General features: G+C 37.0%; 2 protein-coding genes across 2 annotated transcripts in view; both read right to left on the bottom strand.

Annotated features, from left to right (window-relative positions):
- CUNH1orf115 (chromosome unknown C1orf115 homolog) overlaps positions 1-3788 on the bottom strand; it is a 12573-nt gene extending 8785 nt beyond the window's left edge. The window contains exon 1 of the mRNA XM_015828107.1: positions 3501-3788. Within this exon, the coding sequence (XP_015683593.1) occupies positions 3501-3788 (288 nt within the window). The remainder of the gene's footprint in view (positions 1-3500) is intronic.
- Positions 3789-8104: 4316 nt separating this feature from the next.
- The window catches only part of MARK1 (microtubule affinity regulating kinase 1), a 33045-nt gene continuing 14968 nt past the window's right edge, over positions 8105-26181 (bottom strand). The window contains exons 11-17 of the mRNA XM_015828109.1: positions 22673-22826; positions 19959-20152; positions 18837-18937; positions 16767-16928; positions 15728-15982; positions 12986-13030; positions 8105-10058 (exon numbers count right to left, since the gene is read on the bottom strand). Coding sequence (XP_015683595.1) covers positions 9704-10058; positions 12986-13030; positions 15728-15982; positions 16767-16928; positions 18837-18937; positions 19959-20152; positions 22673-22826 — 1266 coding nt within the window. The 3' untranslated portion in view covers positions 8105-9703. The remainder of the gene's footprint in view (positions 10059-12985; positions 13031-15727; positions 15983-16766; positions 16929-18836; positions 18938-19958; positions 20153-22672; positions 22827-26181) is intronic.

Genomic DNA, 26181 nt, shown 5'->3' with positions numbered 1-26181 from the left:
CTAATTGATCCAGTAATGGCTTTAAGTCAATGAACAATCCTCAGTCCTAGAAGCTCATGCTCCTTTCAACCCTTACATCTCCTGGTGGCATCCTTTCCATTTGTGCCCAGGCTGAGTGGAGCCAGCTTCTTTTGCTTTCCTCCCTCTGCTCATAGGACTGCCAACCTTTCCTTCTCTTTATGTTTCAAATAATGTTGCTACTTAATTTGTCTAAAGCTCGGTTACAAATTTGTGCTTTCCACAAAGTTTCCATGGACCCACAAGAATGTGGGAGCAAACAACCCCAACATTTTCCTCATTACTGTATCATTTAAAGCTGCAATATAAATATAACATATTGGGGGGGGGGAAAGGAGGCCACATAAGTGTCAAAAGAAATAATTTGGGAAGTGAGGATTGATGGCATCTATGTAGGCCAGACATGTCAAACACAAGCCCCGGGGGATGGATGCGGCCTGCGAAGTGGTTTCATGTGGCCCACAAAGCCATCCTGGAAACAGTGAGGGAACGGCCCCCTCTGCCTTGGCCCTGGCCCAGGCCAGCCGGGAGCCAATGTACAATTTTGTGGTGGCCATCTATGCTGAAACATACTCAGTCTTAGCTCCATAAGCCCCCCCCCCACCGCATGGCCTGAGAGGAACAGTGAGGCTCCTCCAGTGGACCATGCCTTGGCACTTGCCCTGGTCCCACCCCCTTCTGCCAGAGACCCTCAGATCTGTCCCACTCCTGCCCAGGCCCCCACAGGCACCCTTGACGCGAACAATGTAGAGCTGGCCACACCCACCCATAGGCTGCACCCACCCTGGCCATACCCACCCGGCGCCCTGAGGGCAACCACAATGCTGATGCGGCCCTCAATGAAATTGAGTTTGACACCCCTGATGTAGGCAAACAACTGGGAAAGCAAATGCAAGGCATAGGAAATAATGGAAAGAAAGGCAGCCACTGATAGATACAGTGACATCTGCCTTTCCTTCCTGGGTGGAAGGGTAAGAAGCAGGAAATGATCAGCCAGGTCTTGCAGTGGCTGTCCGATACCCTATATTCTTTTGCTCTGAAGTCTTTTTACAGGTAGACCTCTCTTAACGACTGTCCTACTGAGTGTTCAAAGTTACAATGGTGCTGAAAAAGTAACTTTATACCACTCCTTGCATTTATGACCATCAAAACATCTTCATAGTTACGTGATTGCCATTTGTGCACTTCACAACTGATTTCCAACAAGCAGAATCAATGGAAAAGCTGGCAATAAAATTGCAAGTCCTGGTCATGTGATACCTTGCTTAATGATCTCTGGTGGCCCGATTAATGACCAAGTGGAAAGTGATGTCATCAGCTGCAATCACTTGAGGTTTCACTTGGCAATTGCATCACTTAGCAATTGAGTTGCTGGCCCCAGTTATGGTCATTAAGCGAGGACTACCTATACTCACCATTAAGGTGAGTGAAGCAATGTCCATCAACAGGGGACTCTAAGGGGCAGCAACAAGGCGTGGGAGAACAAAAGCAAAGTTCTATATAGTGGCCTTCACAGGACTTGGTTCACTGACTCAAGGAAGGTGTAGTTATGATGAGAAGACCATAACAATGTCAAGAATTTCTAAATTCCAGAGTCCCCATGCAGTAAATAGGATTGAGGATTTCGCCAACCTCCTCTCCTTGTTTCTGAAATAGAAATTATATCCTAGAGTGGCCTTAAAAACAGTTTCTAAAAACTCAGCCATCATTTCCCTTGTTACCATCCTGCAAATACACAAGGCAGGTGAGGAGAAAGTGGGGTAAAAATGTTAGAGGTGAGTAAGCCTTCCTCCATGTTGCTACTGATCCAAATCTAACCATCACCATTTTGTTTTTGCATGTGCCAAAAATAGGAAGGAACTGACTCAAGACATGATAACTGCAATCCAAGCCATCCAGTGACCACTCTTTCCTACAGAGATTTTTAAAATGTTAATTATCCATTATATACATTGCAGATCTGCCAGGAGTATGTTAGTAAGTTTGCCCTTGGGAAGAGGCTGGCTCAGTGGCATTATAAGATGACCAGCTTAATGTGTGGAAGGTGCTGCCAGTTAACAATCCTGAAAGGAAAAAAATAAATAAATTTCAGCATCCACTGAGTTTTCAAAAGCTGTTAAACTTCACAGTCCTTTCCTTCACAAAGTAACAAACAAAAGGAAGGAAATCTGTCTTTCACTTGAACTCCCCTGCGGAACATCCGCTTGGAAAGTGAACAGAAATTCCGACCTGTCACACCTTCCTTCCTCAGAACAAACACACACACAGAAGCACGCACACACACACACAGAGTCCGCTTCCTCAGAAGGCTTCTTTCAAAGGGCAGCCAGTCCAAGACCATGTCAGTCGCTCATTCACTTTGGCTCTGCAAAGATGAGGAAGGGGCTTGTTGGTCAGGACTGTAGTCCCGGCCATTTGGTGACCACTCTTTGGATACCTAAGGGGCACGATCCCAATTCTGCTTTGCCTCCAGTGGTTCTCGGAAAAGAAAGTTGTCCTCAAAATCCTTGCACTCCGTGAAAGAGGAAAGTAACTAGTCCCTGAATTCAATTTCACCTTTAAACTCTGATAACAGAAAGGGGAGGACCTGTCCCTAAACCAACTCCTGTAAGCACTACAAATCCTGCAAAGTTTTGTGGGTTATTTGTTCCTTTTTCTCTTAATCTCCCTTTTTCTCTTCAATGTACTCGACCACAGCCTGGATTGGGGCAGTACGTCAAAGATTCTCAGTCATCCAAGTAGAGTTGTCTGGAAGTTGAGTCATGGCAACTGGGCTTCTTTTGGTGTTGGTTCGAAATGTTTTGCTGCTTATTTAGCAATTTATATAAGCAGATATGCAGCGAAATGTTTGGAACCCACAAACACGAACACAAAAGAAGCGAAATGTTTGGAACCCACAAACACGCACACAAAAGAAGCCCAATTGCCATGACTCAACTTCCAGATTCTATCAGATGACATAACAGCAATGTTCCAATATCTCAGGGGCTGCCACAAGGAAGAGGGGGTCAAGCTATTCTCCAAAGCACCTGAAGGCAGGACAAGAAGCAACGGATGGAAACTAATCAAAGAGAGAAGCAACCTAGAACTAAGAAGAAATTTCCCGCCAGAACAATTAACCAGTGGAACGACTTGCCACCAGAAGTTGAGGTTGTTCCAATACTGGACGTTTTTAAGAAGAGATTGGACAACCATTTCCTGCCTGAGCAGGTTAGACTAGATCAGGGGTAGGCAACCTTGGCTCTTTTATGACTCGTGGACTTCAACTCCCAGAATTCCTGAGCCAGCCATGCTGGCTCAGGAATTCTGGGAGTTGAAGTCCACGAGTCATAAAAGAGCCAAGGTTGCCTACCCCTGGACTAGATGATCTCCAAGGTCCCTTCCAACTCTATTATTCTGTTCTGTTTTGTTCAGCCGCTTCAGCGGGGAGGACAAACGAGGAGGCTCCCCGAACACCCGAAGTCCCGCATGTTCAGTCTTACCTTGCCGTATTTCTTAAGTCTCCTCTTGCGCGCCTTACTTGCGCGCTCCGTTTTCCGTGGCGGCGGCGGCGGCTGCTCGCCGTCCCAAGCGAGAGGCTGGTACTTGTCCGGGAGGGCGGCAAACGCCACTGTTTTGGAGGCGCAGCCAACCTCTTCTTCAGGGTGGTCCTCGGGAGCCCTCGGGGCCTCTACTTCCCGCTGTTCCGCCCGCTCGAGGATGGAGACCTTGTCCTCCGCGGGGCTGCGCCGCCGGCGGAATTTGGCCCTTAGAGCGCCCGCCGTGGGCATCGCGCCGGCGGCGAAAGGCAGGGACGCTTTCGAAGTCTTCCCTCCGTGACCCCCACGCGTCCCCCCGAAACAGGCCGCTGAATTTCCCTTCGCAGCTGAGCCCGACAACAGGTGGAGGAGCTCCAGGAGACAGACGAGAGCGAATCTCTGTCGGGTCCCACCGCAGGAGACGGGGAGTGGTGGATCAGGGAGCGCCCTTCCTTACTCCGGGCAGGGATTTTGCCAGCGCCTCTCCAGAGTTCAACGTCCAGCCACGCGTTGCATTGTTGACACTGCCAGCCAGCGCAACCTTGGACGCTCCTCCGGGCTTCCAGCGCCTGACCGTGCGCAGGAATCCAGCGCTGGGACTTTTATGATCAGGCCAGGAAGGAAAGGCCGGGTCTTTTTTTAAAAAAAAAGGCAGAATGTCCGCTAGCTGAAACTTTTTTCATCGGATACTAAAGGGATTTGCTTTGGAGTAGGAAGAGTTGTGGTTCCAGTTGCCCTACTACTCCCCCCCCCGTTGTTTTTAAACCTCTGACTATGTAATCTGGTTTCAACTTTGTAATAGTAAAACTAGAATGAACAAGACTAGGTAATTAAAAGTTAAGAAACCACTTTAGACTTATCTGTAGTTATAAAGGCCCACTTGAAAATAAAGAAGCCAGTTTCTCGGTGCAGTTCAGAAACAAGAGAAGTGAAGTTCTTATGTCTGGTATACCTTCCCAGGTGATCATGAAAACCCCAATTCACAAAGTATTAGGTTGACTTAACAATGAGAATTTAGAAATATTTAATGGCTTATTCTGCAGAAGCTGCTTTGAGGGTCCATTTTCAGTCAAGGTGGCTATGGAGCCAAATCATGAAATACAGTGCCACAATTACTATTTCCTTGCTATTTCTCCTCAGTTAGCTTTATCTCTTCTAAGTATCTGCGGTGTATGTAAATTGTATATATTTTGCTACCGGTATGTCTTCTCGCCTCTAATAAGTAACTTTATTGATCTCATCAAAACAAAATAAAACCCAGTTATTATTTAAAATATGAAGAACTTCATGAGTGACTATTAATATGTCCTCTTGATTTTCTGGCAGCAATATGGAAGTACTGAAATGTTTTATTTCTTAAGTACCAGATAAGCTCTGGTACTTTATTTATTGGAAAATGTATTAAATGAAAGCAATAAAATAGTTTGTTTTTGTTCAACATTTTCACCTGTCCAGTTTAACCTACATTTCTACTGTTTTTTTGGAGATTTGTTATCCAAGTACTAAACAAGGTCATTTAGCTTCTACATTGAGGAAAGTGCTACTACCTGCTGAGGTTTCATGTTTTTGAACTGTGCTTCCAGTCTCTAGTCATCAAGGTTTTAAAATATTCTCAAGCAGGGTGCAGACTCTTTTTTACTCCTGTAATTGCTCATCTTCCTGAAAATATCAAGAAATCCAATTATCTTTTACAAGTCAATAACCCTTTGTAAAGTTCTTGATTGATTTTGACAAATTTTGTCCTGACAAAATTTAACTTAATTACAGAGAGAAAAAGAGAAAAGAAATTATATTTATGAAACAGGAGGTTCTGTTAACAGGAGGTTAGTAATTGCACAAGGGCTAACCTAGACCTGCCATTAATCCACATTCTATTTATTATGCAACAGACAGGCTAGGGAAGCCTGAGCAGCCATTCCCACCACTTTCTATTTACATAACAAACAAACCAAGAGGCTGGTTAATTGAATTCATCTAATCAACACTCAAGCTTAATTTAGCTCTCATAAAAGAACTCAGGGGAATAAAAAAAAAGGAGAAAGACTTGGAATAAATACCACCATTCTTTTTCAAATTTCTACAGTGTGCTTTCCATGCAGACTGCAGAGATTTATAGTCATGTTGCCTGTCTGAATTCCCACAAGTCATCTAGCAATAACATTCAGAGTTTGACGTATATCAATGCACAGTATCTGTAAGAAATTCGTAGTACTGTACTATGAACAAACTTCCATGGCTTTAGGTGCTATGTTATATTGTATGCTATAATTGTTTCTTTAGTTATCTATCCTGCTTGCAGAAGTTTATTCGCAACCTTCTGATTTCTTCAGACATAGTTAGTATAGGAATTCAATAGAGTAGACCAAGTATTATCTTATGCCTCAATGTCCAACTACATTAGAATTCCTAACTACTAAAATATCAAGAATTACACATTTCCCCCCACCCCAAAGGAACCATCAGATAAAGTGCTACAAGGAGCAGTTCAGTTTCTGATGCTCTCTGCAAGAAAATGTCTACATACTGTACAGTCTGAGGTCGAATGAAAAGACACAAACGCTCAAAATAGCTTAAAACAACAGTAGGCATCTGGTATCTGCAGGTGAACTGCAACTTCCTTCTGTGAGTGTGGAGCCACAGCACCCTTTGATGTGGAGACCTAGGATACATGTACAGATAGTCCTCAACTTACCATCATTTGTTTAGTGACCAAAGTTGTGACAGCACTGAGAAAAGTGTTTTACAAATGGTCTTCACTCTTATGGCTATTGCAGCTTCCCTGCAGTCAAAATCTGGGCACATGGCAACTGGCATGTATTTACCACAGTCGCAGTGTCCTGGGGTCACGTAAGCGCCATTTACAAAATGCCCAGGGGGTTCCAACAAACAAAGTTAATGGGGGAAGTCATATTCACTTAATGACTGCATGATTCACTTAACAACTGCAGTGATTTGCTTAACAGCTGCAGCAAAAAAAGACTACAATGCTGCAAAACTGTCTTAACAATTGTGTGGGTGAGAGCAGAAATCTAAGTAGTCGCTGAATTAATGGAGCTTTGTATATTTTATAAACTTTTTAAACCTGTTCAACCTCCACACTCACTTCCCTTCCCATGGAAAATAATATCTGTAATTTGCACAGGTACATCTAAAAATGAAATAAGTATTCTTATTATATGAAGAGACCCGTCTCTCAAAATGTTACTGTGGCTCAGGAAGGTGTAAAAAATGATAGTGGCTCCCTATGCTGCTGATGCAGAAGGGGTCTTATCTGATATGTGAAGCAACTAGAAGAGAAAATCCTCAACTATTTGTGAAGTCCTTCTAAGCAATTAAAATTGTATTTATCCAAAGCTCAGTGGTGTCATTTTCCAAAAAAGGGAAATTCTTTAAGCCAAATGTCTTGATTCAGCTTTATAGCTATAATTATTCAAGCAGTTGCTTTATATCATTTTGTAGCAATCAAGGCATGCTACACTGAGATGTTGTGGAACTTATATAGTTACAAAAACTAAACTAGTGAGGTAAATCTAGTTAAATGTCATTTAAAAAATGAAGCCTTTTATAATCACTATATTAATGGCTATTTCAAACTCACATTATTTCTCTGAACAAATCTTTTGTTTGGCTATGCGGATCTCTGTTGTTTGCACTGAATGTTCACCAATGCCTGGAAGGAATGTATGGAACAGTTATTAACAAGTGCACACTTGCTCTGATAATATAAAGAATTTAGACTATGTTGTTTGCACCTACATTTAAACCCAGTGGGAACTTTTTATAAAACTTCTGCATGATGCAAAATGCAACATCTGCTTAATTAAATTACAATCTCCCATATACATTTCAGCTATTTTAAGGCAGAACTTTAATACAACTTGGTTTTGGCTCACCAAACTGAAAAAAACATTCACTCTGGTATGTATACTATAGCTATTCTACTGGCATGAGTTTCCACATTGTACGACGTTAAAACCAGCCAAATAACATTACAATTTAACATTATGTACAAGCCAAAACAATTTGGGGCTGTGGATTGTAATGAATGTGGCTTTGGTGATCAAAAAAGCCTACATCCAAACCCATACTAAGGCATAAATCAGATGTAGACTGTCCCAAGTTCATTTGTACCATTGTGTTTTATTTCTATTGTTAAACTTTGGAGTACACTTTGATAATGTGGTGTACGAATGTGCTAAATAAATCTTTTAAAAATGAAATTAATTAATGTAAGAACCTGGACTTACAAAACTGATTTACTTCTAGAAATAAAACGTAGTGCATTCAGGCTAATTTTATACAGACATTTTGAAATAGAAAATTTTGATAACTCTGCAAGTCTCATAGTCATGTAACTGAATCATCATGGGAACATCAGCAATCAGTGAATGGGTGAATAGATGGATGGATGTAGAATATTCACAAATCTCTAAACTTCTCCCGATACAAAATATGAAACCACTAAATCTTCCCTCCCCTTTCTCACAATCCCTTTGTGAACTGCACCCCAGAACATCCAGTACAAATTGCTACATAAAGAGTAAGGCAACATGTTTGATAGTATGGAGATCTGTTCAAGTAAGTTTTTAATAGAGTGCACCAGTGAATGTGAATTAGCATGACTTTCATTAAAAAAAATAAAAGTTTAAAGGAGTACCAGATAAAAAGGAACACAGTTCTTTCTGGCCAAAACATCATCTGTTTCCTAAGGCAGTACATGTTCATTGCTGAGCAGAACTGTTACAGAAGAGCTACATCACAGTACAGTACAGCATCTCAAGTCCATCTGTCAGAAGCCATTCTCAAATGGCACATTTAGCTACACTTACAGCCTTCTAAATTCAGGTTACAGAGTTTACCACATTTTTTTTTGCTTTTTGCTTTTAAATAAAGTGATAATTTGGGGTGATTTTTCTAATCTTTATAGGAGTGTGCAGATGGGGCCATATGTTGAAGTTACAGAAATTACAACATTAAATAACATTGCACAACCAACTGCTATGATTAATTCAGTACAAGATAATATTAAAAATGTACCATATCGTAATGGTTTTGCAGTTTGAATCACTAATTATGAAGGGGTTTTCTTACCTAGGCAACTGCCTGCACACAGCTGCACTTCACAGGTATAATGATTTATAATAAATACAAGAAAGTGGGCAAAATATTCAAAACTCAAAGATACATGGGAACAGAATTTATACAATCACATCAAACAATGTAATAAACAATCTAGGCTTAAAAGTATATGAAGATCCATGTATTCTTTTGGGGGAATTATTCTAAAACCAGTTAATTCCTGAGGTGGCTTTTAACATTAATCATAGTTTCACAATTCCTGTGCTGTGAAAATCTCAGTATGAAGGTAGCATTTTCACAAATTGGGAATTGTAGTCTTCTGAAGGTAGCAAACTGTATTTCATACTACAATATGGATATATTATGCATATTTTTACTCTAGTGAATCATTTGATCCAAGAATCTAAGGACATTTAAGATTGCAAATAAAAGTAATCCAACATTTTACTTTATTCCCCAGTATGTTTCAGAACCCATTTTCTTCACTAAGTGCCAACACTGTAAACTTGTTTGCATTTTTTTCTGAACTAAACACTGTTTCATAAGGGATGGTAAGAATGAAAAGGGGAAACAGGAGGAATCCTGTGTAGACTACACGCCAACTTTGTTTTACTGAATTTATATGTGGTTTGTTAGAAAACAAAATTGATTAAGCTACACTTCTGAAAACCATTTTTGTGCATTTTTTTTAAAACTATGGACAGTTTTTAAAAAAATAAATGCATTGTAGAGGTAAGATTTATAAAAACCACCAAAAAAGGGAAAAAAAGTCTAGAAAGAAATGTTCAATTCAAAGTAAACATACTTCTGTGCTGATGTCTAAACAACTATACAAGGTCTGTATTTAAGCCTTCTTACTATACAACTTTATGAACATAAAATGAACAGAATGTTCTATGTACTTACCTGTCTTTTTAATGTAGGTCATACAGAATTAAATTTTACAATTCAGAATAACTATGTATAACCTTATTGCAGTAAGGACAATCTCTACGTGGGGAGTTTCACAGGCCAATCATATTAGGCATAACCAGTACATTCAAAACATAAGCTTGAACCTTCCCTGATCCCAGAAATGTTATTTCTCTCTACAGCTTAAGCTCATTTGCTATTTTGGATGCAATGTTTTTAAAGGCAATAGAAGTTCCCGATATTCGCTTGAAGCGGACTCCATTGAGTGAAAGGCGTGGCAATTTGCATACTTCCATCTCCCACTGAACAAGGCTATCCTGTCGTGCATCCCCATGAACACAGAAGAGCAGGAATCTTTCTTTTTGCTCGTAGTCACAGTTGTTAGCATCTAATACTTTTCTAATTTCTCTCATCATATCATTTGGGTCCATGGAACTCGTTGTTTTCATACTCCAGGTGAACCTCAAAGACCGTGGCTTGGAATCTTTGCCCTCTTCTTTCTCTCTTTCTTTTGGTTCCCCAGAAGTACTCCTGAAAAGGTGAATAATATTTACACCCAAACAAAGCATTGGATCAAAATATCTTTTCAATTACAATCTTGCTGCTAAAAATAACAGTTTAACTCCAAAGGAGACTTCTCAGCTGTCACCAATTTAGCATTCTTTAGAACTGACCATCTGAACTCTGTACAGGACTTTGAAAGTACAGAAAACAGAACAGAAAGAAAGCATGCTTAAAAAGCAGCAGGAAAAGGCAGCTACCCTGTTAATCTCTAGAAATTTATGTGTATACCCCTTTATTATGGGAGTGTATTTTGCCAATTTAAAGATGTAGATCTAAAAAACAAAGATAATAATTTAGAATGCTTTTCATTTTTCTTTTTGACAATAAAGTCTTAAACAAATACTTTGCTCCAACTACACAGGAGAGTAATTCTTGTTACATTACTTTTGGGGGGGAAAAAATCTGCATCCAACAACTACAAGGAATTGTTTTGTGCTATAAAAAAAACCACCAGAAATAACAGTAGCACAAGTGCATTGTCCCAAGTAGCATGGTGTTCTTTGCATCTTCTAAGCAAATCAGAAGCATTTGTAAATTAAGCATTCAGTAGGATAAATGACAGAAAAAAATTATCTCCCTAATATTCAGTGTACTTTAGGCATCAATTAACGCATCACATTTATTGATTTATTTAAAACGTTTATACAGCCACTCATCTTATATCAAACTCTGGGCAGTTCCCATTCCTCCCAAAAAACATGACATTTTATGAATTTTAGGTTCTGGAGCAGTGGTTCTCAACCTTTTTAATGCCGCGACCCCAACCGGTCGTAAGTTGAGGACTACCCAACCGGTCGTAAGTCGAGGACTTTCCCTGCCCGGGAGCGCCACGCATGCGTGGTTCCGCCCCCTGCGCCGGCCGAGGCGTAGCTGGCAAGCGGCAGAGACGGAGCAGGCTGACCACCAGCTGGCCCAGCCCAAGGGAGGTAAGGCACCCGGCGGAAAAGGGGGAAAAAAATGGCGGACAAAAAAAATGGCGGGACAAAAAAATGGCAGACAGCCTTGCTTGGCGACCCCCATGAAATGGTCGATCGACCCCAAATGGGGTCCCGACCCACAGGTTGAGAACCACTGTTCTGGAGCTCTTTGTCAATTGGGATATGAAAGAAACACAACTGTTAATCGACATCAGAATTATTACTCAATATATCATGTCTGTGTAGACTGCTGGATAATGGGTTAGCATGCCTTGGATAAACAAAGGAGCTTCCTGCCCTTTTGAAAGCAGCTCACCTCAACCACAAGCACATGACAAGCCACCCCCATAGCAAATAGCAAAAGAATTTCAGGAAAAGTGCATTTGGCAAGGATCTGCGTTGAAGAAAGAAAGAAGATTCCAGGGTGGATGCAGAAGCACTTGTTGGTTTCTTCAGATCTTTTAGTATTCTGCCGAGTATTGCTTAAGCACAAACAAGTCATCATATGAACTTGACAGCATTTTTATATTAAGTTATGGTGTTCTATCATGTTAAGAGCTCTTTTGTCTCTGGTAGTGCTGATATGTGTACAGACAGAACCCACAAGACTGAACAGTGTTAGCATAATCTATAGCACATGCAAGGATTAAAGCTGGAATTATTCCAGTTGTCTCATACTATTTTACAGATACAAAAGGAACTCTATCCTTATTCATGTGGCTAAGAGTTATTGCCACTTATATGCACTTTTGTGCATTAGATTAATGACCACAGCAGCAGGAATTCTGAACTTAAGCCAGAAATTAGCAACATGAAAGTTTATATATTAAATGTGTCAAGCGCCACCTTCCATGAAGTATTAGGAACTGTACAACATTCATATAGCTTGCATATCCCAGCATGAAAAAGCAACTCTTAATAAAACTTCCAACCAAACACACTGTCACTAAGAAAGGAGTGCTTGCTCAGATTCTAAGAGCAATTTCATGCACAAACTGTTTAACATGCAGTGCGACTGAGATGACAACATAGGGTGTGCATGTCTTGCCTCTACAAGAAACATAAATTAATGCATGCAATTCTATTGGAGTGTAGGTTGCACTCCCAAGTCATCATTTTGTGCAGTAGACAGACTACTTATATATATATATATCTGTGTAGCCCTTGGCATAAACCAGAGATGCACAATTTTCTGGGACCAAGAGTCGCATTTGCTTTTGGGGATTGCATTCCAAAATATGATGGGAGCTACCGAAAGGAGCAGACAGAGTATCTTTAGTTTAATTCAAAATGAATTACCATTACAGTGACTGTGTTAATCAATAGTTAATATGATTGTCTTTATATATTTAATATTACTTTATGATTCATTAACAATTCTACAATGTGATGACATTTGAACACCATGGTCTTTGGGGGCAACATGCAACCTTGGGGATCTTTAATTGTGCATCCCTGATCAAATCCAGAAGTCCAAGTAGGATCTATGGAAACTAGCTCAAAGGTCTATACTGACATTAATTATTAAAAATGGTATTGGTCTAGATTATTTCTCTATATATGCCTGTATTAAACCAAAAGTGTCTTGCCTGAATATTAATAATTTTGCTTAGTATTTGCAGAGAAGCAGTTAAGTATGGCCAGAGTGCTTATTTATTTAGATGATTAGGCCCTTAGCTTATGGTTGGAAAGACAATGTAGAGCAAACACTCTGACCTTGGAAAGCCTTAGAAAGAATTCAACAGTCCACACTAGGAACTGCTGTATAAGAACCTGCAGACAATCGCTGCTTTTATAATAAATTATTTAAAACAATAGGAGTTATAGGAGTAAGAAACTGAACTCAAGATTAATATTTTAAAGATACAAGTTACCTAGAGATTTTGCCATTTTATGTATTAGTTTAAAAGCTTTCAGAATCATGAAATTTTGAGCACAAAGGGACCTAGCAGCGAAGTATTAATAGTGGCTCCTCACCTTGAGGTGTCAGTTCTGCCACTGGCTTCGCCTTCACTTGGATCCCTCAAAACAAAGTTAAGGTTAAGATTTTAATAAATGAAGGTTAAAAATAAATGAGTCAAGAACACCTGCATCTAGAACAACATTTAAATTACTGATGAACAAATATTCAGCATAAAATTGTCATTTACTAAAATTTTAATTAACTTTTCCACAGTTTCAGCTCTTCATATGCAATTTATTTTTTACTATAATGGCCAACTTTAGTTTCTTCATTCCCACTCCTATCCCTTACATCAATGCTTCCCAAACCTGGGTAAATTACCCAAAATTGGGTAAGTGTTTCTTCTTTGGGTAATGATACACAAACTCATTACCAATCATAACAGGGACATTTAAAGAAGGACTTTCTGATAAGTGGTTTTGGGTAATAAAAAAGTTTGGGAAGAACTGCATCAGTGTTTCTCAATTTAACTTTAATATGTCTGGACTTCAATTCCTAGAATTCCCTGGCCAGCATGGGAATTCTAGAAACTGATATCCAAACATTCTGAAGTTGTTAAGGTTGAGAAATACTGCCTTACATTATGACCGAAAATAACCATCTGCTAACATATTCATAAACCAAAGTTTTGACTAAACTATTGTTTTATTCTACCCATTTCTCACAAAGCATAGCATTGCTTAGAGCACTACAGCATTCAAGACCCAGGAATAATATTTTTAATTATGCCTCTAATATTTGCTATGTCATGACTTCATACCACAACACTGCAGTTCATTTGATAATTGTATTAGGAATATATTTGTCTGCAAATTTAGGGTACTAATACCCCAAAAAATCATGTTAAATTTATATCTTCCAGCTTCAACAGCTCCTATTTAGGAACTTAGTATCATTTATTTAGTACTCTTTTTTTAATGCAGTGTTCTGACAGAAGTTGACTGGGGGCTTGGAAAAACAATTCTAATAATGCTTCATAAATTTGGTTCTATTCAAAACTAATTACTCAATATTTACCAATATATACCATAAAGAGTCTATATTGTTATATATATTGTGAATTTTAATTTTATATTCAATACAATTATTTTTATCTCAATATATGTATAAATCAGTTATGCTGAACAGAGCATCCATTTATGTAAATGTATTAATGTATAATTTATTATTATTTCATTCAACATTATCACTAAGTATTTAAAACGCGGTCTGTGTAACTGTTGCTTAGCATGTGACCAATCAAATGAAATGTAGTATATGCTTGGTATTTTCCAGCAAACAATACAAAGCTTTGGGTTGATTGGTTCCGATGTCATCCAAATCAATAAACAGTTGTTTTATTTGCAAATTAATCAGAAATTTTAATTTTAGTTAGTCTATCTTAGTTCCCTTATATTGGTAGTTGATCATTACATTTTGACAGGCACCATTTTTAACATGATTCAATGGGCTTCTATAGATACCCATTGAATCGCTTTCAGCTTAGTGGGTCACAAACTCTGCATGCTTGATATATGCAGAAAGTTCCATATATAAGTTAGGGCGTATTTTAGATAAATTATTCTTTGTTATATCAAATCATAAATATGCCATGTGATTTAATATTATGTCTAACAGGTACTCCAGATGCCACTAACCATTTGAACACTAAAGAACACTTGTTCATGAAATATGTTTCTCAATCTATTAACCACGAGAAATCAAAAGGCTGGGTTAAAAAATATTGCAATCATAACAATTCCAAACAAAGACCTTGAAGCTGTATTACAAATATCTAGATACCTGATGAAGCTTAAATGTGAAGTATGAAATATAAATGTGAAGTGCTATGGGCCAAGTTCTGTACTGAAGTGATTAAAGAATGTATTTCAGAAGTGAAAAATGCTTTATTAAAAACAGAATATATATGGTACAAAAAACCAGTCAGTGTAGAACTCCCTCTGCAACTTAAGGCATTTAAACAAGATTCATAATGTATGTGTTTAGAAAGTATTGTCTCAAGATGACACCTTGTTTTGAAAATACAAATGAATACAAAGTGAAATCACTTTTAACATTCGGAATGTTTAACTAGATAATAACTGATTTGGGATTTAAAATCTACTCATAAAGTGTCTTTTGTGGTCTAACGGTTTTAGAGTGTCTGCATTCATTAATTTAAATTTATATTGTCTGCTTTTCGGGAGAAAAGGTTCATTTTAGACAGTGCTTAAAGTACTGCAGCAGACAGTAAAGCATTTTGTCCTGTGTATAAGAGATAAGACTTACAAAGATGATGCCTACGTTTTCAATGTTTAGAATTTTATTTTAAATACAAAGAATCTGGAAAATTAGCTTAAAAGTTTTAAAATAATCATGAATACCAGATTCATGCAGTGTAGACATGCCGAAACAGAGAGATGCTCACCACAATTCCTTTTGTTGAAATGACATCCATGTAGGAATCTTGTGGTAGAATTGGCTTTTAATGTCTAAAATGCTAGCATGCCTATTAGCATTTTCACATACATTGGCCAATAGCATATTAAATGTTACATGTCATGCAAGAATCCAAGTTTCTTTAGTAATGGCATCAACAAATAAAATCATAATTATTGTATCCCAAATCTTGAGAATTTTTGGGCGTCAATGGGGCTTCTAATGAGTTGTCAAAACAAAGCACTGACCTGAATGAAACCTGCTTAGTTTTAACAGTAATAGCCTCTTATTTCACAGTTTGCAATAACCTGGAAATGAAAACAATGGTTCTTACTAACCTGCGGGCAAATTTGGAAGTTATCTTGCTTATAATGCCAGTTGATGTTCCCCTTCTAGTTTGAGCAAATGTCCCCGTTTCGTGCGATGGTGAAGCAGGTGGCCCATTGTAAGTGGCATTGCGCCTCTCCCTTAGCTGCTCGCCATGGAAAGTGCTTCGGCTTGAACTCCCCCGAGGAAATCGGGATCTGTCTGGAGTGGTAGTGCTAATACTGTGAGCAGACGGGGAAGCAGCAGGTGCTCTTTGAGTTGCGCTACTGAAAAGGCAGAAGAAAGTTTAAAAAGCAAGAGCAAAAGAAAGAAATGAGTCAAGGCTTCTATTATGATTGGCACCTCTCTTAAACTTATTCTGGACTAAAGCTGAAGTTGAAAATGGCATGTGTTCTCAATTTGTTACAAACCTTATGCTTTTGAATTAATGTGGATTGCTTATTTTTTTTTTAAAAAAAAGCTTATTGAGAGAATAAGTTTAGAAATACTTTTGAAAAAGTACAGTCATATGTATGCAAGTTATTGGTTTCACAAGCATGGAGTGTATTTTAAAGTAGAAAATTATTCAAATCCTTATGCATCCTTTAAAATATAGTATTTCTTGGCTAGTTTTGTCTCGTAGAAACTGCTTATAATTAAAGCAGTGTTAAAACCAGTAGATGTAATGTCAAAAACATACACAGAAAAAAAAACTACTTCTCTTATGCTCCCTTTAGATTTTCATTTTCCAGCTTACTGACTCCTCTGCATATTTCTTTCAATAACTTTACATCTGATTTCATATTTATTTCATGAACTGCTTTCCATTCTGATCTCAGAAACCTCTTCCATTCTGTAGGACCACCTTCTGCCTTAAAAAAAATCGAAACACTTTGTCCACTGAGTGATCAAGAACATTTCAGCCTCTTCACATGAGATCACCAACCCCAAGTATGTCTGCAACAGAAATTTTAGAGCAACACTGTGTTGCCTATGGCATCATTTCTAATAATATACTAATGCTTATTTACAATTTCCTGACCAGGAAAATAAATACTATATGACAAATACCTTGGTCGATAAGTTTCAGTGCCATCTTTGATAGTTGGAAGTGCAACTTTTATAGGATGACCAGAGGCTGACATGGATTTCTGATGTCGAGGTCGTGCGGAAATGGCAGAAGGGACCGCAGAGCCAGCAGAGGGAGTACTACTTGCAGACATTTCTGTTAGGCTTTTATTATAGGGAGGAAGAGGTTTAGAGGAGTATCTTGAAATAAGATGTACTCTAGCAAATTAGTTGCATGTAAAATTTTCAAAGAAAGGTTAGATCTTTTTTTTAAAAAAAAATAAATTAAAGCCTAGCCATAAATATCAGCTTCTAACAAGAAATGCTGCAAATGTTTGTACTGGCTCAAGTTACAGGCATACTATGGCAAATATTGCTGTGTACCTTCATCTTGCTCCTCCCCAAAAAACGAAACAAAACAAAACCAAACCAAAAAAAAAAGAAGCTCATGAAAGGAATCTTTTCACTAATGACATCATTTATGTATCAAACAAGGAAAAAAACATAGTATTTTTAAATCTGATGATGGAAGAGGCAGAAGCATATTAATTAAGATCCACTTAGCAGATTTAGAAAAGTACACCAATAAAGGAGAATCATCTCCTACCCAAACTAATATATGTACCTGTCTAATTAAGAAAAACAATTATGGTTGACTTCCTTGATCAACCAGAATAAATGCTTTGCACTCCTTGGCACAGGTCTATCTTGTCATTCATAGATCCTGACCACTACTAAGCTACTAGCAGTGTTTTAAATTAATCTGCTAGTCATTCTGAAGGAAGCCAAATCTAGACTTCATTGCAATGTAATCAACTGATTTGAGAGCACCCCAAAACAACTGTTTATTCAGGGGGAATATTTCTGCTACCTACACTATGTTTTTATAATTTCAGCATTTAAGAAAATTATGTTTTTCTTCTAGATCTATCCAGATGAATTTGTACAACATCCAGAATTCCCAGCTAATATAGGGTGTTAACAGTGCTGGTTAGTAATTCTGGAAGTTGCAAACCCAAAATATCTGAAAGATAACCAAGTTGCAGAAAGATGCCCTATAAAGCACTTATAATACCTTTGTTTTGCTTCTGAAATTAACTATTCTCAAAATCCAATATATAGTCATTCCTATTACTGAAGGAAGGGGCACATGGCTAATTGTCATAGTGTAATGATGAAAGGTTAATATTTTATTAAGTTTTATTTAATCAGAGAAGGTTGTACCAGTTTCAAGAAGTTATAATACCTCTGCCTGAATTCATGCAAGCATCTACAAGGTTGCTTTATTATCTTACTGTCTCATCTGGCTCATTCAGAAGGCATAGGACCCACCTATCTTCCTTGCTATATTTTCTCTCATTATTTTATTGCTTTTCCTTGTCTGCTTATTTGAAGGTTCTTTCTGATAGTTGCAATTTCTGCAAACCACTAAACAAAAAAATGTGTTAATCCCATGGAGCTATTAGGGTAGCTTTAAATAGGAAAAGCAAGAAGAGGTTTTGCACTTTGGTCTGTTTAGAAAATTCAGGGGTGGAAGGGAGAGATAGAAGCAATTAGTAGAAACATAATTAAGGAAGGCATGTGTAGAAGAAATGAACAAGGGAGGATACAATGCTTCTGTGGAGGAATGACAGGAAGTGTCATATAATCTTTGCAGGTTTAGCATTCCAAGGGGAGAGTGTTTTGAAAGAGCAGCAATTTAATTTTTGCTGGCATTTTCCAAGCTGACCTGTGCATTCAGTTGACAGCTTTCAATAAGGACAACAAAGGGACCAACAGCAATTATAGCCCACAGTTACAGCGTTAATCATTGATGTATGGCTTATATATTTATAATGCTCACGCAGCAGCAGTTGTACATAGAAGTTTACAGACCAAATGGGTTCCAAAATTAGTTCTGCTCAGGAATAATGGAAGTAACGTCAGAAGAATGCTATTGGTGGCTAATTGGGCTTCCCTTAGTTTCCATTTCCCTACAGAACCTGCTTAAATGATTGGTTTCCAAACATCCTGCATTATGTTGAATGTGAATAATTAGGAGGTCTTTGATTCTGGGGAGATGAGGTTTGGTACCTGTTGTCTTTCCCATTCTGAATGGCAGAATATTGATCTGTAGAACGTTCACAGACATAGGTGTTCCTCCGTGTCATGCTAGTTCCAGAAAACATATTGTTCTAGAGGAGAGGTGGACATAGATTTACATATAAATACAAGTTAAATAATGGCAGGATGAAAAAGCCTAAGTTTATGGTATATTATCATGCTCATAGACAAGAGAAATGTCCCCTTATTTCTCTTTAAGAAGTCAAAGGCTTTGGCATTATATGAAGAGAACAAGCTCTCATTATTAAGATTTCAAATGCAAAATGGTAGTAATGATGAACAGAGTCCTGAAGAGAAATACAAATTCCTTATAGTCTCTGGCAATAGCTACTGCAATTATCTCCTAATAATAGGCCTCAATGACTATTCACACTTTTAATTAGCCTCTACATATAAGCTATAGTTTGCATTTACAGTAGAATGCAACATCAGCACAAATGATGGCGTAAACTACAGCAAACAGCTGATCAGTTGATCTGGTGGCCAGGGTAGTTATGCTGGGGAGGAGAGGGAAATTCTCAGATTCAAAAAGAGTTGTCTGGAAGCTAAATAGGAAGTATGGGAAGGTGAGAACTTGAACAAAAGGACAATGAGAGATCAGGTTCCAACTGGTAACCACAGAACTTTTCCTCCATGGGTAGGGTCTTCTTTTCAAGGATTAGTTGAGAGATGCCAAAATATAAGCTCACCTGCAAATCCTTTAATAATCCAAATTTCACAATTATTTTTGCTACTTAGATATTGTTACTACTTAGGTTTTCAAAGTCTTGCTTAATTTTATTATTTTTTTTTTTTTNTCAATAATTATATCTTTTTCTTTCTCTGTTCTAGCCAATTATAACATTTATTCCAAATTTCATAAAATTCTGACATCTCCTTATCTTTTAGTTCTAACGTAAGTTTATTCATTTCTGCGCATTCCAAAATTTTATACATAATCATATCATTTGTGGGAATATTTTCACTCTTCCAACATTGCGCATATGCTATACGGGCATATATGCTATTATCAAACCATTTACATAAAACATTAAACCAAACAATAAAGATAAAGAGAACTGACAGAACAAGTGAATAAAATATTTCACTTACACTTGGAACAATTGTTGATTTTTTCCTTTCGGGGCCTACCAATGGACTTGCCGTCACCTCACTTTTGGACCCAACTGTTGTGCTGCTCAATTTCCGTGACATTTCTTTATCCCATTCTTCTTTATATTCACTCTCCACACTGTTTGCCTGAGCTCTTTTCGAATATGAGACAGCAGGAGGGATGGATGGGCCAACTATGAAACCGAGAAAACATCAATGAGATAATGTATCACCTTCAGTCAGTTTGATAATTATTTACATTTGCTGAAATACAAATAAGGCAAACTAATATAAATAAGACAAGAGCTATTCTATTTCACCCAGATTTTACTTGAAAGCAAGTTTTAATTTATTTTTTACTGATTTGAATAATTTTTTTTTAATTAAAAGTTTTATAAAAGTTTTACAATATAATTGCCCCCCTCTCCAAAACCCTCCCTCCCCCTCCCCCCTCCCTCCCCCCCTTCCCAGAGCTAATCACAGGGTTAACAATGGAATAATCATATTCTAACTAACATTAATCAATTATTAGAATAACAAATCTGTAAAATCCTTTAACTCTCTTTTTAACATAAAATATATTAAGATTAGACACAATAATAATAATATCATATTAATAATTAAGAATAAAGATAAATAAACTGTATAACAACAATAATACTTTAAAATTCACTCAAAAACCAAATGGAACTTTTTGGTCCCATATTTCTTCTCAATATAATCTATCCATCTTCTCCAAACCGAAATATATCTTTCTTGTGAATAATCCTTCACATAAGCGGAAATCTTGGCCATTTCTGCTAAATTTGAGACTTTAAGTGACCATTCTTCTATAGTGGGCAGACGTTCCGTTTTCCAATATTGAGCTACTAGTAGTCTTGCAGCCGTTATAAGATTCAACATCAAGTTCATTTTTTTAACATCCAAATCTTCCATAATACCTAACAAAAATATCTGCGGTGTAAACTTTATCTTTTTCTTAAAAACATTTTGAATATTCCACCAAATTTTAATCCAAAATGCTTTTATTTCCCTACAATAATTTTGTAGAAGCACCTACCCCACAAAGGGAAGCTCTAGCCTTTATACATAAACTTCCCAAAATATTAATGGCTGTCACTCCATTTATAGACTTACAGTAAAGGATTTTTTAAATTACATCTAACCATTTTTATGGAAATGCCAAAATAATAATTACAAGCAACAGCACTTCTTTGGTTATCACTTTTGATACACTTGTGTATTAAGTAAATTTTTGAAAGTTCTGCTAGTATTCCAAACATAGAGAAACTCACTCCAAAGATGTTTTAAAATCTAAGATACTGTACTTTTAAGAATTTACCTTTCCTTATCATTTTCTTTAAGTTAATATACAAATGTAAAACTTTGTTATATTTAGAGTTCAATTTTAATTTCAAAATTCAATGGAACAATACAGATCCAAAAGTATATTGCATAATTACAAAAATGAAAATGAGGTAGACTAGGGGCAGCTAATTCAAACATATTTTGGCCCAATGTTTTAAAAGATTAAGCTTACCGATTGCTTGGTTCATGTATATTTTCTGTAATATAAACATAGCTGATAGGGGAAATAATTTCCAACCTAGCACCCTCTAGTACCATTTCAAGCATATCTGGATATTACACATTCTACCAGATATGAGCAGTAAGATCAAATACATAGCTTTGAATAATTTTCCTCAATAAATAAACATGTTTAATAGATTTCACTAATTTGTTTAATTGAGTTCTCTTTATCTAGTTTTAGAATTTTGTGAGAAACAGATCATGTTTTAGAAGATATTTATGCAGAAATATTGAAAATTCAAACAGGTTCACAAACTTATAAGCGCCACTATACTCGTACCCCTTAACCCATCTTCATTCTGTTTTCTTTCTTTTCTGCAGTTCCCACTGCAAGTGTGTTTCAGAAAGAAAATATTTGCACACCCAAAGTTTGGTACCACTTGTTAAATTTTATGTTTTAACAATCTCCTGAAATACAGAAGTTAAACATGAAATCTTTCTGCAAATCTGAATAAATACTTACTTTTTCTGTAAGAAAGTAACCCTTACAGATTCAAAATAAAACAACAGTGAATATGGCAAATAAATATATTTGGATACCTTTTCTTTGGAAGAAATAATTGTTTTCAAATGTTTCCTATAACCAGAAAAATAGCTACTTTTGGAATGTTTTTCTTAGGTCTCTTTGCATGTACTGCATATTTGATTTCTCCTTAAAAATTTCAATAATATTCAGGTCTGAAGACTGGGAAAGTAAAAACTTAGTCCATATCATTAAAGAAATCAAGGTTGAAAAAAGGTGGGCATTTCAGCAACCAAAATGCAAAATTTAATTCCAATCACAAAGCACTTACAGAAAAAAAAGGTAAAAGTTTAGTAATGCCCCTAGTTTGAGTATTATTGAAAATCTGTGGAAAAAGCTCAAACAAGAAGTATATGCCAGGAGAAATAATGATAAATATGGACCAATTTGCTTTCTTCAGAGTTAAAATAGCTACAGACATAAAAAGAAATGCTACATCTCTCCAGTAACCCAAATTATATTTATACAGACAGCTCACATGATAAAAGCACCATGATGTGTTAAGCAATGTTCAGGAAGGTGTTGTTACCAAGCCCCCAGGAAAGAGAACACAACTTAAAATTATATTCTGCTACTTTACTTGATTGAATGCCATCCCCACCATGTTCACTGAACCGACGTTGTTTCTGATTGGCTGATATACTCCGTTGGACCTTCAGGTGAGCAGGAGATTGCATAGAGCTGTTGTTGAGGTCACTTCCGGGTCGAGATCTTTGACTCAGGGTACTACTGGATAGAGACTCGCTCCCCTCACACTGTAAGGATAAAAAAACATATTTGGAAACCAAGATCATCTCTCTCTTCTCAAAACATACACTATTTCTTTATTAAGTTTTGTTAAATTAAGTAGCACAATCAAGGAGTACTTCTAAAGTCACATTAAAAAAACATTTATTACCAAATGACCTTAATTGTGGCTGGAGATTGCAGATTTTTTTTTCATAACAAGATTTCTTTTAAAAAATATATAAAATGCAGTGAGAAGAGCCTGCTATTGCAAAGGAAGGCAAAGGGGGAAAAGGCTTTTATTTATCTCTAGAAAAGATTAAATTGTCCTCAAAATTCTGTTATGGCAGGAATAATTTGAATGTGTAAATTGCTGATTATAGTGAATTATAATCTGAAAAAGAATTTTTGTAAGATGATGCATTGTTGGCACTTAACACCTGATAAATTGTAAATGGGAGCATTATGTTGGAAATGTAAAAAATCTGAAGGTACTTTTATCATCTTTTGTGGAAATGTAGAAAGCTAAGAGTTATTGGAATCAGATATGTCCTTTAATTCAGAGAATTATTACACTGAATGCAAAAATGAAGCCAGAAGCTTTTTTTTTAGGTTTGATGGATAAACAGATTGAAAACAAAACATGAAATTTTGTTTTTCTATGTGAAAACAGCAGCAATTCTTTATGCACAGCGATGGAAAGGCCCATGGGTACCCGCAATGGAAGAATGGATGGTGAAACTAATGGAGTTGGTAGAGATGGCAAAATTGATTGTTTCCATTAGAGAAAAAACTTTATCTTCATTGCTACCTGGAAACAATTCTTGGACTTTATAAATGAAATGAAAAGAAGTGAAATTTTAGCTTTCGGATTTGATGACTAAATGAGTTTATTGATTCTAGAAATATTGTACATTATGATTTAATTTAGTTCAAAAGGTCACTGTGTTTTCTGTTTGTATCAATACTGAAGAAAGTTGTAAGTTACTCTTTTTTGTAGCTCTCTCTCTTATCAACTGCACCCCTAATTTTGCATTTTCCCTTCCCCCTTTTATTTATTTTTTGTCTTTATACCTTTTCCAAAATACAATAAAAAAGAAATGTATAAATTGTTTTTCAAAAAACAATTAAAACTTTTTAGTGCTACAATGCCTCTGATTATTTGTGGGTGGTCACCTTAATATATGCAATATATAGGTTGTTTAATGTTACTGTTTTTATTATTTTCTTGTTTTTTGCCTTGCTGTAAAATATTCAGTCTCACAACTGAGGTAGTTTACAAAGACTGTAAATATATAAATAAACATCAATTACAGAAAGAAAATTCTTTAAAGCTTTTCCATTCCTAATTATAGTCCAACAAGGATGGCTTTCCAAAAAAATATAGAGAAAAAGAAACAAAGATCAATCACAGAAAGACAGATGTTTGCTTGTAGTGAATGATCATTCTTTAATAAACAGCTCCCTGACTTATGAAGCATAAGCTTGCATCCATTGATCCAGTTTATAGACTGCCAGCCTCTGCCAGTTTGTTTCCTATGATAGCTGGCTTGTGACAAAGAAAACCATTTCTTGCTTTTATTTCTCAATTCACATAAGGGGTGGTGGTGCTAGAAAACACCTTAAGAAATCAAATAGCACCAACACCTTTATTTTTAATCATTTTGCACTATAGGAGAAAACTTCCAAACAGAGTAGAAATCTATTATTTGGATATATGAAATGAAATCCTTGCAACACTCTTAGTGTTTATCTTAAGCAGATAAAACCAGTGCTTTTTTTCTAAAAAAAAAAAAAAAAAAAAAAAGGTGCTGGAACTCACACACGTCATACAACCCACCTTGCCTACCCTACAAGGTTCCATCCAAAAAAAGTGCCGGAACTCCGTTCTGGGCGTTCTATGAGAAAAAAAGCCCTGGATAAAACCCATGAAATGCTAAGATATTAAGCAGGTTAAGCACAATATGGTAGCCTCCAAAAGAAGTGGAGGACTATTCCCATAATTGTGTGAACTCAGTTCAACACACCAGAAAGATTTTAGATCAATGATGGAAACCATTTTGGCGTTGACATATCAAAAATTCAGACATTGCCTAATTTGACTCTGCTGACATATCACTACCACCACTTCTGCCCCAAAAAAAGAAAAATAATTCTGTACAATTTCATTTTTTTTTAATGCAGCCCAATCATGTGAGTGATCCCCAGGATCTGCCATGCACTGCTTATTTTCAGGCAATGCTGTTTCTGTTTACAGGCCCCTGCTGCTTACCTGAGGCTGTGCTCTCACACTGCCTCCGGAGCCTCTGAAAATTGCACAAGGATGGGGTGTCCTTTCACACAGTTTTCAGAGGCTGCGGAAAAGCATTCTCTGAAACTGCTTGAAGACTGAAAGCCTTCGGGAGGTTCTGAAGGCCACATGAAAGCACACCCCATTATTGCACGATCTCTATAGCCTCCAAAAATTGCACAAAAACATACTTCTTTCTTGCACTACTTTTTAGAGGCTACCAAGGCCATGTGATAGCATGGCTCTCTTGCAGGACTTCCAGAGGCTGTACAAGGATACACCCAATTCTTGCATAATGTAACCAAAAATCATGCAAGAACAGGGCTGCTTTTAAGAATAAAGGGTTGTCTGGTATTGGTGAATGCTGGGGTGTCACCCGAAACATCATGGTTTGTCACCTTTGACACATATGCCATAGATTTGCCATCACTGCTCTAGATTATGAAAAACTGCTATGCCACTGGGTGGTATTTTCAATGTTATGTAGAGAATAATGATGACCTCAAAATTATTTCAGCCTTGACTTAATTTACTCAAGGATGCCAATGGAGTTAGTAACTGATTCAAACTCAAAGAAAGACGAAAGGATGTTTGAAACATTGTACAGTAAAGATGTCAACATCCAACATACCTTAAAAGATATTTCTTACTTACAAGAACTTCTCGTACTAGAAAATGAAATTAGATCAGCACTCTGGTCATTATTGAGTTGGAAGCCTACAGGAACCGACTGAGTATCACCAAAATAATGGCAAGCAACAGAACAGACAGTAATGGTTGTAAACAATCTATGCCAAGAAATTTGGAGAATAGTGTCCAACTGCTTGGAAGAGGTCAAACAGACATGGATTTTGGAGAGAAATTTATCCAAGGAGTCAAAGTAATATATTTATCACAGCATGCAAATATTATCATTAAAATTGTTGTTTATATTAGTGCTGGAAGATTTGAATAGAGATGTCAGAGAGGATAAGAAGTTACTGGGCATAGAAATTTAAAGAAATTTATATCCTAAGGTTTTGAGATAAATATAAATCAAGATTTTCTATGAAGGCATCTCTTGAGTGACATCTCAGGAAGCTTTTTTCAGAAAA

Source organism: Protobothrops mucrosquamatus, unplaced genomic scaffold (assembly GCF_001527695.2).
Source record: "Protobothrops mucrosquamatus isolate PMUCROS unplaced genomic scaffold, P.Mucros_1.0 scaffold4246, whole genome shotgun sequence".
Lineage (NCBI taxonomy): Eukaryota > Metazoa > Chordata > Lepidosauria > Squamata > Viperidae > Protobothrops > Protobothrops mucrosquamatus.
The sequence above is the reverse complement of the archived record's forward strand: the minus strand, read 5'-3'. Positions and strand labels throughout refer to the sequence as shown.